This window comes from Necator americanus, chromosome X, assembly GCF_031761385.1.
Source record: "Necator americanus strain Aroian chromosome X, whole genome shotgun sequence".
In the NCBI taxonomy this organism is placed as follows: Eukaryota; Metazoa; Nematoda; class Chromadorea; order Rhabditida; family Ancylostomatidae; genus Necator; species Necator americanus.
In genome coordinates this window covers 26,972,971-26,990,386 of record NC_087376.1, presented here as the reverse complement: position 1 = coordinate 26,990,386, position 17,416 = coordinate 26,972,971, and the positions used below count along the sequence as shown (strand labels likewise).

At 36.4% G+C, this 17,416-nt stretch overlaps 3 protein-coding genes across 7 annotated transcripts; 1 reads left to right on the top strand and 2 right to left on the bottom strand.

Annotated features, from left to right (window-relative positions):
- Positions 1 to 716: 716 nt before the first annotated feature.
- RB195_025636 (uncharacterized protein) lies at positions 717 to 8,156 on the bottom strand (the record flags this gene model as incomplete). Of its 2 annotated transcripts, XM_064213867.1 has the most annotated exons (17): positions 717 to 842; positions 968 to 1,098; positions 1,171 to 1,285; positions 1,330 to 1,422; positions 1,504 to 1,586; positions 1,639 to 1,783; positions 4,540 to 4,640; positions 4,706 to 4,877; positions 4,934 to 5,155; positions 6,878 to 6,997; positions 7,056 to 7,131; positions 7,200 to 7,289; positions 7,342 to 7,454; positions 7,520 to 7,590; positions 7,662 to 7,739; positions 7,797 to 7,839; positions 7,971 to 7,982. In XM_064213867.1, 17 exons carry the CDS (start codon positions 7,980 to 7,982, stop codon positions 717 to 719), a joined length of 1,791 nt encoding a protein of 596 aa, XP_064069749.1. The 2 variants fall into 2 exon arrangements, with proteins under 2 accessions (XP_064069749.1, XP_064069748.1); XM_064213868.1 differs by lacking the exons at positions 7,056 to 7,131; positions 7,797 to 7,839 and adding an exon at positions 8,049 to 8,156 and having other exon boundaries at positions 7,217 to 7,289; positions 7,971 to 7,986.
- A 340-nt stretch (positions 8,157 to 8,496) lies between these two features.
- On the top strand, positions 8,497 to 8,839 carry RB195_025635 (uncharacterized protein; the record flags this gene model as incomplete). Of its 2 annotated transcripts, none has more annotated exons than XM_064213865.1 (2): positions 8,497 to 8,660; positions 8,722 to 8,839. In XM_064213865.1, the coding sequence occupies 2 exons, from the start codon at positions 8,497 to 8,499 to the stop codon at positions 8,837 to 8,839; spliced, it is 282 nt and encodes a 93-aa protein (XP_064069746.1). The 2 variants fall into 2 exon arrangements, with proteins under 2 accessions (XP_064069746.1, XP_064069747.1); XM_064213866.1 differs by having other exon boundaries at positions 8,569 to 8,660.
- A 153-nt stretch (positions 8,840 to 8,992) lies between these two features.
- On the bottom strand, positions 8,993 to 17,044 carry RB195_025634 (uncharacterized protein; the record flags this gene model as incomplete). 3 transcript variants are annotated; one of them, XM_064213864.1, is made up of 16 exons in its annotated part: positions 8,993 to 9,181; positions 9,301 to 9,446; positions 9,508 to 9,587; positions 9,659 to 9,754; positions 9,823 to 9,898; positions 9,968 to 10,031; positions 10,109 to 10,240; positions 12,182 to 12,262; positions 14,820 to 14,855; positions 15,051 to 15,214; positions 15,567 to 15,768; positions 15,923 to 15,997; positions 16,074 to 16,181; positions 16,248 to 16,286; positions 16,657 to 16,779; positions 17,012 to 17,044. In XM_064213864.1, the coding sequence occupies 16 exons, from the start codon at positions 17,042 to 17,044 to the stop codon at positions 8,993 to 8,995; spliced, it is 1,644 nt and encodes a 547-aa protein (XP_064069743.1). The 3 variants fall into 3 exon arrangements, with proteins under 3 accessions (XP_064069743.1, XP_064069744.1, XP_064069745.1); XM_064213863.1 differs by lacking the exon at positions 16,248 to 16,286; XM_064213862.1 differs by lacking the exons at positions 14,820 to 14,855; positions 16,248 to 16,286.
- Positions 17,045 to 17,416: the final 372 nt, after the last annotated feature.

The window sequence follows — 17,416 nt, the reverse complement described above, 5'->3', positions numbered from 1 at the left end:
CGAATACCGAATAAATTCGGGATTGGGAAACTTCAAATATGAGCCACAATATGTTTAAGTAGATCATATGAATGAAGAGCTTTTATATATAATCCGTAACAAGTATGACAGTAACGACACATTGTAACATTGCGATATCGTTTAATGTAAAAAATGTATAATCCATATTAAATAAATATACTGGATCATAAGCCGTAAATACCTAGTAAAATATGTAGTTGACTTGTACATATTTTCGACTAAATAGAAGCCTTTCATCTTTTATTTTTTTATGGAATTTTTCTCTGATATATCCTATATACATAGGATCTATTATGCGGATTCATCTGTGGAAGAGATATTTAGGAGCTTTTTTAGGGAGAACAGTATTTATTGATAGGATCGCTAGAATTTGATAAGAAAGGGAACTTCAAGGAGGAATTTGTCTTTGGGAAAAGAATCTAAGCGTGTCTGCTGTGAAAAATCGATTCTAGACGTGAATTTATTGATTATAATGGAAAAAAATGCCACGTAGGAAGGATTTGTCGAGTTCTTTTACGGGGATCTGTTTATAGTAACACTAGTTTATCACATATAACGATAAATTTTTTTCTATGAAGACTTCTAATTTATTGTTTATTCCATGGCGGTTCGACAACAGAATGACGTATGTTTTGTGAAAATATTTTACATAATAATCGAACAAAAACAGGACAGCTGTGGATCTCTTTCTCTCTTTACTTTTTCATTGGCTTTCCAGTATGTCTCTTTGTTGGTGTTGCGGAGCCATTTGCTCGTTTCACTGGCGTTTTTTCGACTTTTTCATTCGGTTTCTGCACTTTTCCATCTTTTGTAATTGCATCCTGAATAGAAGGTTTTTTCTTTTCTCGTTGTCTGGCAACGGTTGAGAGAAAAGCTTCCAGATGTATGTATTAGCAGAAATTATGCGCCACTTATGTCATTTTTTTAAGGCAGAAAAATTTCTCACCTTTGAATTCGTTCGCTCTCTATCCCAGAATTGACGTAGCTGTCGACGAAGAACTTTTCCGCAAGTGCTTCGGGGGATTTCCGATACAAAAAATACACCACCTCTAAGTTCTTTGAACGTTGCTATTTTACCTAAATATGCGGATGAATCCGAGAATTCGTTAAAATAACAAATGCTTTCGGAGGGAATTCAATCAAATTTACCGGATACATACTGCCGAACTTCTGCCGACGACAACAATGGATGTGTTGCGCTCTTCACTACGAATGCTGCCGGCACCTGCTGATTATATAGGCTCTCAGCTATTGTCAGCTGATACTAAGGATCCAGATAATTGATATAATTGATTTTAAAGTACATACTTCACCGGATACATGATCTTGTCTTCCCACAACAGCGCAATCGTCAATACCTGGATGAGCTCGTAACATTAGCTCAACCTCTGATGGACATACCTCAAATCAAGGTCAACAATTAGAAACGAAATCGTTTTCGAAAAAGGAAAAAAAAAAGTTCCAATCGTCCTAGATTCCTACTAATGTTCCTTTGTATTTGATAATGTCCTTGATTCGATCTAGAACATAGATATATCCAGTCTCGTCGTAAAACGCTGCATCGCCTGAACAAAATCTCTGGTAACGAGTGCCGGAGGACGATAAGATAGGAGGCACCTGTCTTGACGTAACCATTATGATCCAGTAGTTCTGATGTAGCTTTCGGATTCTTATAGTAGCTTGGAATCACTTGTGGGCCAAGCACGAGGAGTTGACCTGGTGTCCTGGGAGGACATAGCTGTCTTGTTTCCCAATTAACTACCTGGAATGTCAATATCCCTAGGATAAAGGTTTTCGGGTTTTTGGAGAGCAGTGAAGTGAAAATTTGCCCGCTAGCAGATGTTACATCTCAAAGTACACTGGCAACGATGCATAAGAAAGAAGAAGGATTTTGAAGTATTAGTCGTCACTCTGGATAAATGTACATAATTTTCATCGATCGCATCCGATATGCGATCTCTGATGCTCTTAGAAATTGTTTCAAGAATTATTGATAACTGTTAAGAAAATTTTCTGATAAACAAATTCGCTTAGTGTTTATCGGCAAGGTGTTTGAAGTGGAATGATAAATTCTTGAACTTTTTAAAATTCTTCTCGTCGTCCTGAGATACACGCTTATCACGTAACTGTTGATTTTCACTTCCACTTCACATTCGATTTCCATTAATCCTAAATTCCTGTGTATGCGGATTCCCAATGTATGAGGTATAAGGCCAGTTGGTCTCAGGTGAGGGATCACTGAACTTTTCCTTATGAAAATGAGTTTTCATGGATGTTATTGTCTTTGTTTTGAATATAGAATTGTTCTCATGTTTATGTTTATTTTTCTTCTCATGTTTATTTGTGAAAATTTATAAAAGAAAAATAATTTTCCTTCGTGTACAAAACGGACCTCATACATGGGATATTAAAATATCTTGACATTTTTGAAATTTGTTAAGTGGGTAAGCTCGCAACTCTGAAAACTCTCTCTTTAAAAAATCATTCCTAAGAGTTTCTGATCTGTGAAGAGAGGAACTTTGAATTGAATATTTTGCTATTTAAAACAGTGCCAATTTTATATTCAGTTGCATATTTCAAGTCCTTTTATTTGCATTTGAAATTCACTGCAATTTTTTTTTCTGGAAAAGTAGACTAGACGAGGCGGAAGTGCACATAGCGGAAGTAAATCATTCAGAAAAACCGAGTGGAGCTGAATCAGATTTAGTAGGGGATATATTTTTAAGTAAAGATATGGTTGATACTAGTGATGAAAAAAATATGAAAAATTTAAAGCGAGATTCTTGCTGCATGAACACTTATGTTCCTGTCAAAGTAGCCCATTCATTTTTTCATTCATCCGATGATTTGGATGATCGGTGGTGTCAGAATGTAAAAAAGAAGAAAAGGTAGATAAATGATTGATGAGAGACATTCGTGAGTTAGAAGGCACTGAGCTCACCACATTCAATTTAAACATCGTCACTAGAACAGAAGTTAAAATTTTTACCGTACCGAAATCTTCCAAAACCGTCATCAACGTGTAAGCTTTGGCGCTATGTTAGCAAGTAGATGATCCCGAAAAATTCCTTTTGAATGTAAACCATTCACCTGCATCCGAGAAAAAAAAAACTAGAAGTGATATCACTAGGTTTTTTTGAAGACTGGTATTTCTACCGTCGTAATTGGTGAGCTGGTTCGAAAATTTTGCTACTTTTTTCAAATTCTCAGACAAAGAGTTCTCTCTTGCACATTGTTTGATGGTGTGTAATGATAATGATAATGATGGTAATAATGTAATATTTTCGACAGGTTTCTCAGAGGAAATGGACACTGAAAATGATCAAAGTAAACAACGTTTTATCTAAATGTCATGTAATTAAAGGTGTTTTTTTTCTTAAAAAAAAGAAGCTGAGGGAAAAGTTCCTACGTTATGTTTCCTACGTTAACGTAGTTCTTACGTTTGTTATTTGGAAACCAAACCGGTTATTTAGTTTATTATTTTCGGTTAAAATCCACTTCTATAGCTTCTCTTCCAGGAGAGAATCTTCGGAATTGTACGCACTATGACCAATTATGTAATAAAGATGTGCCGTTTAATAACTCCTATTAAGGGATACTCCGTAGTTTAAGACATAAGACAATTTCACTACGTTTTTCTTTGCAGCATATCCTAAAATATGAGGGAAAATCACTAACTTCCAGCTTCATCTAACCTCGACAGCCTAATCAACAGAATGTTTTTTTAAGAGTTGTCAGGTACCTTGATAAATATTCCATCTCTCAATCCAGAAAAATGGTACAACTATTGAAAAAAAAATACTGGCAAAAATAAAGTACATTAGCACATTTTCATCCAAAGCATTACGGCTTTGCGAGTCCAGTCGAATTCGTCTTTTTTAAAAGGTCTTTAGAAGAGTTAGTTTTTTTAGAAGTTTAAAAAAAATCAGCAATCAAATAGTTCCTTTAGAATCTTCCTGTTAGTTATAGTAATTTGAGTTGTAGAAGTGCGCGTTCAAAATATTTGCCAAATAATTGGCAAACCACCACTAAAAATTGACGATCCTAAATGTACCCAAAAAGCGCTACCTGTTCTCGAAAAAAATATTCAGATGTTAAAGGCATCACCTCATGAATCTGAGGTGGTACGGATTTCAGGTGGAGTATTCGTATACGGGTTAGTAGATTATGGAGAGGGGAGTGATTCCGTCCATTTCTTCCTAATTGCCGTAAAAAAACGGCCCGGAAGATGCGACGCGTGCACAAGGCTGGCACGCTCCAGTCGAACTCTTTGTAGAAAATAGTGCGCCAGAACGCCCGAAGTAGTATCTTCCAGGCTGTTTTTTACGGCAATTAGGAAGAAATGGACGGAATCACTCTCCTCCCCATAACCTACTATGCCGTATACGAATACTCCACCTGAAATCCGTGCCACCTCAGATTCGTGGAGTGATGCCTTTAAGGAAAATTTAAATTTCTAGCTTTGAAAGATGAGAACGAATACATAGCCATTAACACATTAATTTGCTTTCACATTACCTTAAACAACATTCCTGGAAGAGGTGTTCCTACAGTTTCAATCTTGTCACATTCGTACGGAGAGAGTGTACAAAGACCTCCGAGTTCCGTCATTCCGTATGCTGAATAAAAAGTTGAGGATCAAAAATAAATAAATATATAAAGAGAAAAAGTGACGGAAACACACTTTGCCTTAAGTCTTTAAGATTCATTTTTCGTTTAGCACAATTTGCGAGGTTTGAGTCAACCGGTGCACCGGCCACAAGCATTGAACGAAGAGCATTTGTTGGCATATTTTCTAATGTTGAATCCTGTGCAAGCCACATTATCATAGATGATGTTATATGTGAGACGTTTATCTGTAAAATGAATGATCCGAGAATCCTCGATGAAATGTATTCCAGAATGAACTTACATTTAAGCTGGAAAGATTCTCTGCTAACATTTTAGGTGTAACTTTTGACATCATATAGACGGTTGCACCGTTCACCAGCGCATAATAGGCAGATACAGCTCCAAAAATATGTGAAATTGATAGGGGAAGAAGAAATCGTTCACGTGGTTGTACTGGCCCATACAATGGTAGACTCATTTGTTGAATATTGATGATGAGTGAACGATGTGAATACTCTGCTGCCTAAATCCTAGGAGTTCATTTGAGTTCTCTGAGGCTTGTGCTCACGAAACTTCAAAGTATAAGTTAAGTTTAAATTAAAAAAATAAAAAATTTTTATAATTTTAAAAAAAAAATTTTTTTTTATTTTTTTTTTTTTTTAAAAAAACTTTTTTTGTTTTTTTTAAATTGTGGGGGTTTCAAAACTTCAAAGTATAAAAAAGAGAAAGAAAAAAAACATATTATTACTTATATCGTTATTAATGTCCTTAGTGTTACCGCTGTTGTGCCATTTTTACAGTATATAAATTAGATATGTGCATTTAACATACAGATGAATAAGGATAAGGGATAAAGGATGAAGTTTCTGGCGTTAATCAACTTACTAGGGATGCGCCCCCACGTTCACTTCAATTCAGAATCGTTTGAGGTTCACGAACGTGTAACTGGCCTATGTAATGACTTGTGGGGGCAAGCCGATGATCAAGTCAGTATTTTTATCCTCCCAGACAAGTCTTGTACCAATTTATCGACCCCGGAGAGATGAAAGGCTTGGTGAGCACCAGGGCGGATTCGAACCTCCGATCGATCGTGCAGCCAACGGGACCTCTAACCGCTACACCACACCCGCCGATACAGATGAATATTGGAAAAATCTTTTTTTCTGTAGTCCTCCGCTTGTTTGTCTAGCTAATCATTCGCCAACTTCAGAACGTAAATTACTTTTTGGTCGATTCATCACCCTCTGCATTAAAAAAATATGGGGATTTTTTCAGTAACCTCGTAGATCATTGAGAAAATGCGTATAATTAGGCGAACACAGAATCAAGTCCAAAGTGGTACGAAAATTTCTCTGAGACTTTTCTTGGGGTTTCATAAAGGTTTTTTTTTGCTGTTTTTTCTCAAAGAATTCCAAGTTTCCAGATCTAGTGAATATTTCTTAAATTAAATTTTCCTAACATATTATGTTCTGTAGGCGAAAATACCGAAGGAAAATTAATTAGCTTTATTTTAAAGCCTTTCGTGAATGGTATGAAAGGATCCATCGCCGTCATGGGATTACAGTGTTTGATTAAGACATTTTTTATTAAAGAAATTACTTCTCTATCATTAGAAATCAAACAGCAACGAAAATTCCAACTGTAATTGATACCTACTGGATTTGTTCAACTACTTTTCCGAAGAAACTGGAACTCTCGTTATTCTGTGAAGATTTTCTAATGGGATAATTTTTTTTATAAGGGATGCTTGATTATTTGACCAAGGATTACAGTGGACTTTTCTTCGTAATGAGTTTCTTCCATTGTTACTAATGTGTTCTTACATGTGAAAGCTAGAGGTATTAACGATTTCATCATTCATCGCTTTGAAAAAAAAAATTTAAAAAAGAAGGCTTGAAATGTTTAAGAGGAAAGCGAGGAGAAGAGACGAGTACAAGGAAGAGGAGTTAGTGTTAAAAATACCCTTTACAAAATTCCAGTTTTAATTTTAATTTTGTTCACTACCGTCAAAAACTCCTAAGACCCCTTTCATTTAGGTCGGATAACGCAAAAATTTGATTCAAACATTAAAGGTTCCAACAACTTCTAAAAAAACTTCTGCAACCTTCCCTTAAAACAGCTGCCTTTCTAGGTTCACATTAACAAAAGACGTCTTAGCTACATTTCATGCTGACAAATTTTAATTGCAAAGTAATTTTTTTAAGAAATCGAGGACGAGCAAAAAAAAATTAGGGAAAAAATTAACCTTCGGTAGACCTGTAGTACCACTGGTGAAAAAAATTAGCAATGAATTCTGCCCAGCATTAGGATTAACAGGAGTAGGAACCTCAGGTGGGCTATCACATCTTTCATCGTTACCATTTTCCTGGAATATTAAGGACTACGATAGCGATATTAGTATGATTTAATAGATCGAGAATGACTTTCGATTCAGATACATCGGAAATTGGTGAAAATACTTCGGAATGTGTTTCGTCTGGGGAAGGAATCCTTGGAGTACTGTAATCGTGTTTAAGAAAAAGTAGCAGAAAGCATTAATACACATATGTCAAAAACCGATTCGGCACCTGCCGCTCTGAGAAACCCCTTGTAAGAGTTTCTCAGATTGGTAAACCCACGTAATTTTTGTTGATGACTGTTCTTTGGTTAGAGGATGCCTGGAAAACCTTAATCTAACAGTCAACTCCTGAGGATCAATCAGTTCCGAACCTCCTCTTCGTTTCACTACTGATCGCATCTGTAGTGAGAACATCATCAATCAGTCGAACGTGTCGAATTCGACCTCCTCCTCTCATTGCTGCCTTTCTCCTTACATCATCTGCCTGAGGAGGAAAATATTTCAGCGAATCAGTCTGAATTAATGAATTATTTTAACTCAAAAACTTACTTTCTGCATAAATTGTTGCTCAACAATCAGATGTGTTGACTCGCTAAGATCGATGAGTTGCCAAATCTCGTCTGGAACAATCCGAACTCTCAATAGTTTCTCTGGAATACTGTTTTAGGTAATCAAATCTACTTGTACACACCTACTGGGTTGCATCCGTTCACAGCTACTGCGGTACAACCGATCATTGCACATGCGAGATGAACAAATATGGCTTGTCCTGATTAGCGAATTCTGGATATTTTATTAGGAGCTGAGAATGTTTACCAATGCATACCTGTTGTTCCGGTTACTACCGCTACCCTGCTATTGGAATTGACCTGAAAAAATTACGCGATGTTACAGGATTGAAAATAGAATAGAAAAAATGGAGCGCATTCCTGAAGTTCCTTAAGTCGCATGCTACACATGTCGCACCATCCACGAATTTCTGAATATCGCCACTGTTTACCAGTGTCAACATCGACCTGAATTGTTATGTGAACCGATTAAGCATAAATCCTGGGAAATGCGTGAAATTCCTGCTTACAATAGCTAAATTGCTCCCATGTATAGATGTCTTTGCGAAGAAATACTCAGTAAATGTTTGATACGGTGTTTTGTCCCATTGAATTTGAAACGAATTCTGGATCTCCATTTAGTGTATGGAGTTAACTGTTAACTGGGGGGGGAATAACACACGCACCACAGAGGTCCAGGAATGAGGAGGAGATGGATCTTAGCTAACGCGGATGATAGTCCACCAGCTAGGAAACCGCTTGTCGTCGCATACCAAATGCATACCACCATCCTTTCCACGCCCAAAAGTCAACGGACATGCCAAATCAACTGTGAGGGGAAACATTTTTCGCATTTATTGTTTTATATTTCTATCATATCCTGCTCCTTTCGCTAGTTATTCGATGTTTTCCTTCGATTACAAGTTAGTTCTTTCCATAATTTCTCAGAATTTTTTTCTTTCATCGTCCAGATGCTCCATGTCCAAAACTACTAAAGAGCTACTCGGCAGATTAGCGGATCTATGGATTGTTGGGAAATGCAAATGTTTTATGCAACGATCGAAATCCACTTCTCATATTGACTGTTTCCAGTTAGAACCATGGGTTGTTGAAGAACTGAATGTATGCGCAAATCTTGGGAGGTGCGTTCACATAGGTTATATTTTCCTCTTTCACAAGTTAATACAATTCCAGAAAATTTAGCTCGAAATACTCCGCTGGAACACCTTCAGTCGCTGATTCCATACTATACACGGAGAGTCTTGACAGTCTTCAGCCGGAAAATGTCACGACAGCTTTTCGATTTAGTGGAAACTACTAAAATTTGCTGGCTTCATCTAGGTGTAAAGTTGTTTTATTTTGGTATAAATGTTTCATGAATTTCTGCTTAATTTATCTACATAGTAAACAATTTTTCTTCTGTAAAAACAAACAAGGTAGTGAAATATTTATAGATTATTATGTTCATTACATTTCAAATATCCGTTTCTTTGTATACAAGACATGGTATGATGAGCGGTGGTCCACCCTTACTAGGCACCATAATCCGATGAATAATATTTCCACTGACACGAACGTATCCTTTTTTGGCTAAGGCTGGCTTATCATAACTTTTGTTCTGAACGATGTATCCATCCTTCTCGGTTATATCATCCGGTAAAATCTGAAAAAGCAGATAACCGTGACTAGAATAATATGTGGTAGCCGTACTGTATGCGATCACAACCATTTCCATTTTTATGGATCCTAAAAAAAGAACTTTGCAGGAGAAGAAAAGCAAACCTTTATGTTGCTCTCCTTAACCAACTTCGCAACAGTTGGACTTAACGGCTCGTAGAGGATATTTTTTTGTTGATATTGTAGATCAGCCAAAATATACTCTACTCCAAGTTCTCGTGCTTGCTTCGAATTTAATACCGCCCCTCGAACTGAAGTACCGTAATCTTGTTTATGAAAACTCAACAACATGTTGATTTCTAGCAAATATACCTTGTACTAATTTTCCACCGGCTGTTTTAATCACTTCAATACCAGTATGTTTTAAGATATGTTCACCAACTTGTAATCCTCTAAAGTTTCGCTATTCTTTTATAAAAACGAATGCTAATAATGTGAGGATGAAAGATAAAAAAAAACTAACGAAATTACAGCTCCTTTTGCATCTTCCATTTTGCTTCCAAGATAATGAATTTTTCGAATGTACTCTGTACCCGCTAAGTCGATACACATTGTTGCCCTGAAAGTTGCTTCATTTTCGTAATTCGTAAAGTCTTCCGGACCATCTAGCAAAGACTCCAGGCTTACAAGGATAGTCCAAAAATTATGTACGCCATTGTGAAGAACATATACACTTGTTCAGTAGGAACGATATCACCAAATCCTCAAAAATGTGCAGAGAAAAATATTAAAATTTAAAAGTTGTGCCAGTCATCCCCAAGCATTGACAAACCTACTGTAGCCATTGTAATGAAACAAAAATAAAATGCTTCGAAGTACTGTAATCCTTCCCATGACTGCAAGAAAAAAAAAACAATTTTAAATTAATAGGTCGCATAGTAAATGGAAGTTAACTGAGAAGACTGGATTTTACCTGAAAAAGAAAACCGCCAATAGCTGTATAGGCCAGTAACACGAATAACACCATAAATACGGGAATCCTTAGTTCATCTTCCATTGAGGATTCGGAATCACTGTCCATTTCTTGTAAATTTAATGAGCCAGCCTGGAAGTGTCATATCCCGAATAACTAATGTTTCTTAGGAGGCTAGACTATTTCAGATAAATGTAAGCGATGTGAATAAAACGAACATGGTGACGAAAAAATAAACAGATTTTCCCTCCAGACGTATCAAGGCCTGCTCAATAATTTGCTCATAAAATTTTATGAGCAAATTATTGAGCAAATCATAATATAAAAAAGAACTCCCAGAATTAAAGAGACTTCTTCGATTGGGAATACAAGGTGTAGAACTGGGTGATGTTTAGGTTCATTTCATCCCAGATGAACACCTATCCAGAATGTTTGGACCAAAAATATCGTTGCTAGTTTTCAGAATGTAGAGATTATTTGAGGCCTAACTCTCATTTTCGATGATGCACATACTACACAAGTTAATTTACAGTGACTACAGGACTAAGACGCCTATATATAATATTTTATTTGCAGTAAATATCGTACACTACGACGTATAACAACGCAATAATCACCGTTTTACTTAGAAGATATGATTAGGTCACGTCGCTTGTTTTATCTGAAACAATCTCGTAAGAAGCAAAATTTTACTGCTTCATCTATGCATAACAAACCACTTTTACGACAAATGCTCTAAGCAAAACCAGGCAATTTTATTCGAGCTTTTAAGCGAAGAATATGAAAATGTTAATATCTAAGAACACTGCCTTCAGAATACCTCGAAACATGGTCATAAAATTAGGATTAATGTAATAGATGGTGCCAGTGTCGAGACATTCCTTTCGATATTACAGGTTATTCAGAAAAAAAAGAAAAAAAAAAACATCCCAGTAAATAGAACTTACAGAAAGTGCATGGCTGAATTCGTAGTCCTCACTACTCTTCTATAGAAAGAATAAATGAATATTATTCAAAAATTTTGAATTTCTGGAAAACATGGAAGGAAACGTCTCCGGTGACTTTCCGAACACTCCCATTTCTAGTTTTATCATCCAGACAGTTTAGGCTGTTTCCAGATTTTATTTTGAAAACACAAATGCTTCATTTGTGCCATAACTTCTCGGCTTTATGAGTTTATGGTTGGAGAATGTTGTGTTCAAAGATACTGAATAAGTTGAGTTCTTCGCATAAAATAACTAGTAGTTGGAGAAATCCAATCAATCGATGTTCATGGATTGAAAAGTGTCTGGTACGGATGGAGTCCGAAAAGAAATGTGTGAGAAGCGCCTGAGGATGGTGATAACGATGACGAGAGCTGCCCATTGTTGTGTGTTGTTTACTACGAAGGAGGGGAAGGGGATCAACAGATCACTACTGCGAGGAGAACTCTTCTGGAGGAGCACGAAGAGGTAGGGAACCCTATAGTAGAGGATAGAGGAGGAAAGAGTGCAAAGAAATCTTCTCGAATAGAGAAACTGAAGGATCTAAGCTCTCGACTAACCTTCATTTTGTTTTTCAAACATATTTTCCAAACAGAGTTATATTAGAGTTAAAATATTTCAAATGTTTCTTTTTCTTTGCTTTTCTGAGGATATCCATAGGAGAAATAAGATCAGCGATCGTTAGAATGCCAGGAAGGACCGCAGCAAGGAGTTTCTAAAGGGTTTAGAGGTATATGATCATAAAATACCGCGATGACATGAAAATAATCCAGAAGATTGTGCTACCAAATTCTCTGGATTCCTTTTTCTTCCATCTACATTTTTTAATTTCATCTATACACATAACCGCGTGATTTCATACAACTTAATTGTAGCAGTAAATCGGCAGGAATTCCCCTATATTTAATCCATAAAAAAGTGAAAATTAAAATCTACAAGTGAATAGATCAACTACCGTTTAATTTCAGATGATGTTAAGTTTTATTTGAATTTAGAATAATACGGATTTTGACTCGTTTCACCTTTACTTGAACTCATACTGCTTCTGGATAGTTGCCATAAAAAAGTGGGAAAAAAAGAAAGGAAATACCTTTGATGAGCCTGTTTCACTCGTATGTGAATGTGATGATGAGCGATAATGAAGAGAAATACGACGTGATTGTTTACGGATCTGTAAAATCAGATATAAATCCTAATATTGTCATTATTTTTATATATTTAATTGAACATATTCTAAATATACATTCAACAAGTTGTGGTCGAGTTTTTTTTTCTGTGTGAATAAAAATAGTGTAATTATTGCTAGAAAAAAAAATGTTGATGCGAGCATGTTATTTCGCTATGCACAGAGAAGCCATCTTTTCTTCATTCATTTCCGATATCAACACCAGAGGAGCGTGTTCGCCTGACTGTTTAGCAATGCATTTGAGACACAACAACTGCATGCGAAGTAGATATCGCTAATGGTGCATCTAAGTGCGGCAAAAATGTGATGTGAAAAGCAAATTGTGGGGTCCTAAAGCCCCCGCATAAAGACACCATCGACGGAACGAATTCAAGAACTCTCACCGTTCAACTGTGATTAGTGTTTTTTCCCACATAGAACGAAGTTATCTGCTTAGAAACTGTTTGATACCGAACCTCCATCATCGCTAGTAATTTATTATGACCTTATTAAAGTTAAAGTAAAGTTCCTGGCGTTAATCAATTTACTAGGGATGCGCCCCCACGTTCACTTCACTTCAGAATCGTTTGAGGTTTACGAACGTGTATCTGGCCCGTAAAATGACTTGCGGTGACTAGCCGATGTGTCAAGTCAGTGCTTTTATCCTCCCAGAAAAGTCCGGTACCAATATATCGACCCCGGAAGGTTGAAAGTCCTGGTGAGCACTAGGGCGGATTCGAACCTCCGATCGATCGTGCAGGAAGCGGAACCTCTAACCGCTACACACTACACCCACCCAATTATTATTACTCATTTATGTACTCAATGCAATGGAAAGAAGGAAAACAATAGTTATTCTCGAGTCAAAATAAATAACTCCGCACATAATAATATTAATGTGATTGCTTTATAATCACATGCAGTATTTATTAGACAAGACAAAGTTATATATCTGCTCCATTATTTTAAGAAGAAAGACGAAATGAACAATGATTCTTCACTGGTTAAGGACTCAAAAAACAGATCCTCCGAAAAACAAAACCAGGGGGTCAAGTCCTCTGGAGCATTGATTGAACAAAAAAGGCAGAAACTTTAGTCATTTTAAAACGTGAATTGTTCGAAAAAGAAGTTAGTGAATGCTGCTGAGTGAAACATATCATAACACTACTCTTTTTATTTCCGGCGCTGGTGATTCCGTGATGTGAAAAAGGAGGATGAGGAAGGATCGGAACACCATCCCGCTGTTTTCAACTATATTTTGCTTTAGACACTTTACTTCACCGATAAAGCATAACGAGTAAAGTCTACGGCGCTGATCAATCCCGATGAGGATGCGCCTGATGCTTTGACTTCAGCTCAGAATCGTTCGAAATTTAGAAATGCCTTAAAGCCATAGAATGACTTGCGGAGGCGAGACAATGTGTCAAGTCAGCGTTTTTATCCTCAGGAACAAGTCTGCTACCAATTTATCGAGCCGGGAGAGATAAATTGCCTAGTCGGCACTAGGACGGATTCAAAACATCGATCGATCGTGTTGCCGAACCGCATATCGACTGCGCTACACCCGCCCTGGCAAATGAAAAGATAAAATCAGTTTCTGGAAATCATACTGTAATTTTTACTTTACTAATACTACTATCATTTCATTATACTAGAATTTTCTTCTTGCTTAGAATCTAATTATAATAGCTTTAGGCCGGTGTAGCGCAATCGGTAAGAGGTTCCGCTTTGACAGCACGATCGATGGTTCGAAACTGTTCCAGTTTCGCCCAAACTTTTCATCAATGCGGAATTGATAAATTGGTACCAGACTTGTCTGTGAGAAGAAAAATATTGATTTGATACATTGTCTAGTTCACGCAAATTATTGTATAGGCTAAACACGAGTTCGTAAACTTCCAAAGATTCTAAAATGAACTGAACGCGTTGACGAATCCCAAGCACATTTAACGCTAGACACATTATCGTTTTATTCTTTAATAAACGTAAAATTATCTCAAAAAATCCAAAATGTCATCCATATTGTACGGATCTTCATAGAATTAAAAAAAAAAACTATGAATAATTGAGAGGTAGTAACGCAAAAATCTTCTAAAGCAATTTGAGCTATCGATGTCAAACATTGCATATATTCAATTAAACTGTAATACAGCCTTTGACTGAAGTAGCTATTTCTTCAGCATTTAATGAATTCAACCGTGTAGACGCGACGCCTCTGATGGTACGCACTACTTTCTTCGCCTATGTGACACACCACACACAATCCTTTCCTCTACCGTACTTCGTCGAAGCAGCGGTGCGTCCACTTCGTTTGAACGTACTCTCCACCAGCTACACTTCCAAATTAACATCCTTAGCAAGGAGAAAAAACTTCGGTATCAAACGTCCTCTACAGACAACTTTTATCTTAAACTTCAAATAACTCTAAAAATTTTTGATGAAAATTATATTGTAGATGGTGACCTTAAGCAAAAAGAATGTAAGCGAATATGAGAAAAAAATGCCAACGCCAATAGTAAACACCAAGAATAGTTGATGTCACACTGAGCTTAGCACTCCTTACCGCTTCCGATATGCTGTTTCTTCGCCTCGCGATCAACTGAAACTATCATTTGTCAACCCTAACACAATTACTGGTGAAAAATAATCGTCATGTGAACGTGTGGAAGAATTCCCCGACATCATCCGAGATTTTCCGCAAAACTTCCCATGTGGCTTTCATTTCAAAGAATTCAGAGGTTACAAAACTGATTTAAAGCGTAATACACGAAAAATATTTTTGAAAAAGACTCACTTTTCGTTTAAACGATCGATACGATTTATAAAGAAATGAGAGAAATTCAGATAAGAACTTTCCAATATCGGCAATGGTAACCAGTAGTAGTGGGATTCCAAATAACGCAAAAATTATACAAGCAATTCTTCCGGAAGTTGTAGTGGGCACTAAGTTCCCATATCCTGAAAATTCACACTGGTGACGGATATTTTTTGATCAGTGAGGGAAAAGGGAACAGACAGAAAAGTTGCTGCTAATAAAAAAATTGTTTGATTTTATGCTGCTCACTTTGTCCCGCTCCGTCACAAATGGAAAATTATGGACATGTATTCGATCCTTACGCGACCTAACCAGTGATGACGTCCACTTTTTTACGAGTTAAAAAAATTGAGTAACAAAATAAGCAGCTAATAAAAGTATGAGTGAAATAAATCTAACAGATAAAGAGTGTTATATGAGATAACTAGTTAACTAATTAAAACACCTCAAACTCCTAGAAAAAGGTATATGGAGAAAAAGTTCACAGGTTCTCACCGATCGTTGTAATGACAGTAGTGGCGAAGAAAATACTGTTAGGATAAGTCCACAATAATCCTTCTCCTCTAGTTCTATTCATGAGATGATTTTCGTTAATAAATTGATTCCGATATGATACAAATATATTCTTCACCAGTTGTTCAAAATATTCTTGATTTATTGAATTGAATGCTTCACGAGAAATTCGGTTATCAACATCCTAGAAAAAAAAAACTGAAGTAACATGCTTAAAAAATATCCAGAGAATAGTACTGAAAACCCACAGAATAAAAAAGAAAAATCTTCTGCACTTTTTTTTATTACATACTTAAATGACGTATGGGAAAATTTCTGCTCAGTCTTACAGAACTTACCTGAGTTATATTCCAGATATGATCCTGAAAATCGTTCCTAAGTCCGAAGATTGTTCGTAGTTCATAGTCTCGTTGCTGTTTACATAAATATTTTCTTTTATTAAAACAGATTGTTAAATTAGGATGTTTTACTAGATTTTCTATCACATACCACAAGCTCATTTGGTCCTTCAATAGCATGAAAAATTGTGGCACCGACAAGGAGGTAGGCAAACAATAAGCATACTAATCCAACATGAGGTAGTATCCGTTTTGCATACTAAATCAATAATTTATCAAAATGAGCTAATCTTAATTTTAATAAAGAATCGATAAGAAAGTAAACCTGTTTATGAAACATATTAGTCATATAATAGAGGGAATTCTTTAAATGTAGATTATCAGGTGCAAATTAGATTCGAATTGTTGAAGTTCTGCTGTCTTCAATCTTCTTTTCTCGCTTTCTTTCATTTATTTCTTTTGTTGAGTCGTGACTAATTCCAGTTACACAAATGCAACGTGATTATCCATGATTCGGTCAGCACAGAGGAACAATCAACTCAGTTTAAAGAATGGCTATTGTTCCAATGTATCTATGTATTTATGTGCTTAACACACAATGTAATATAACTTTGAATATATACATTTTTTTTTAAATTATAGTTTTTTCACTAACTCCACTAACTCACTGAAATACTATGCAGTGCATATCATAGACGTAAGACACAAATTTTTCTGAATATTTGAAATCCTACCGTTATGTATTTTCTTTCTCTTGTTTCCAGATCAGTTTCATCGTCTGAAATTGGTGGTCCAGAAGCAGTGAGGTCCATTTCCATTGGGATCTCGTGCAGCGATGAGCACGAGCTCTCCGAGCCCTGCATGTATGGAGATGAATAGTAGGAAGTCCATCAATACCATGAAACTCTTTTTCCATTAGGCTATGAACAAATTCGTCATCTTGTTAGCGGAAAATAAAAACTAAAGGATTTCACAAACTTGTGAGTTTATTATTGTTTTGTACATGCAGATGTTTCAAGTAGTTTCTTTTTTTTTTCTTCGAAAAAAAAAAGAATAATCGCGGATGATTTCAAGCAATCAAATACTCACCATATCGAAGTTGTCATCGTTTTGGACGTACATCCTGACTAGTGTTACCGAATTTCACTACCAGTCATTGAGTCGATGTTCAAACTTCAGATCGATGCACTGGACAGAGAGATGATGCAAAGCTATAGCCGCTCTGTCCGTCCGTTGACAGCTGCCACTGAGGTTTGACTAGGTGTAAAAGAAAAAAGAAATTCGATGGAAACGACGCATGTTTAGGCCAGGTGAACTTAGAGTGAACATGTCAGTTTTGAGAAGATAACAAATATTGGGAAAGTCCAAGTGGCGGACTGCTGTTGCAACCGAACGCAACAATTCTGGATAAATTTTCGCTTGGATAACGACCATCAAACTGTAAAATAACAACAATATCAAAAGTGGGACAAACATCACTTCTTCAACGAATCT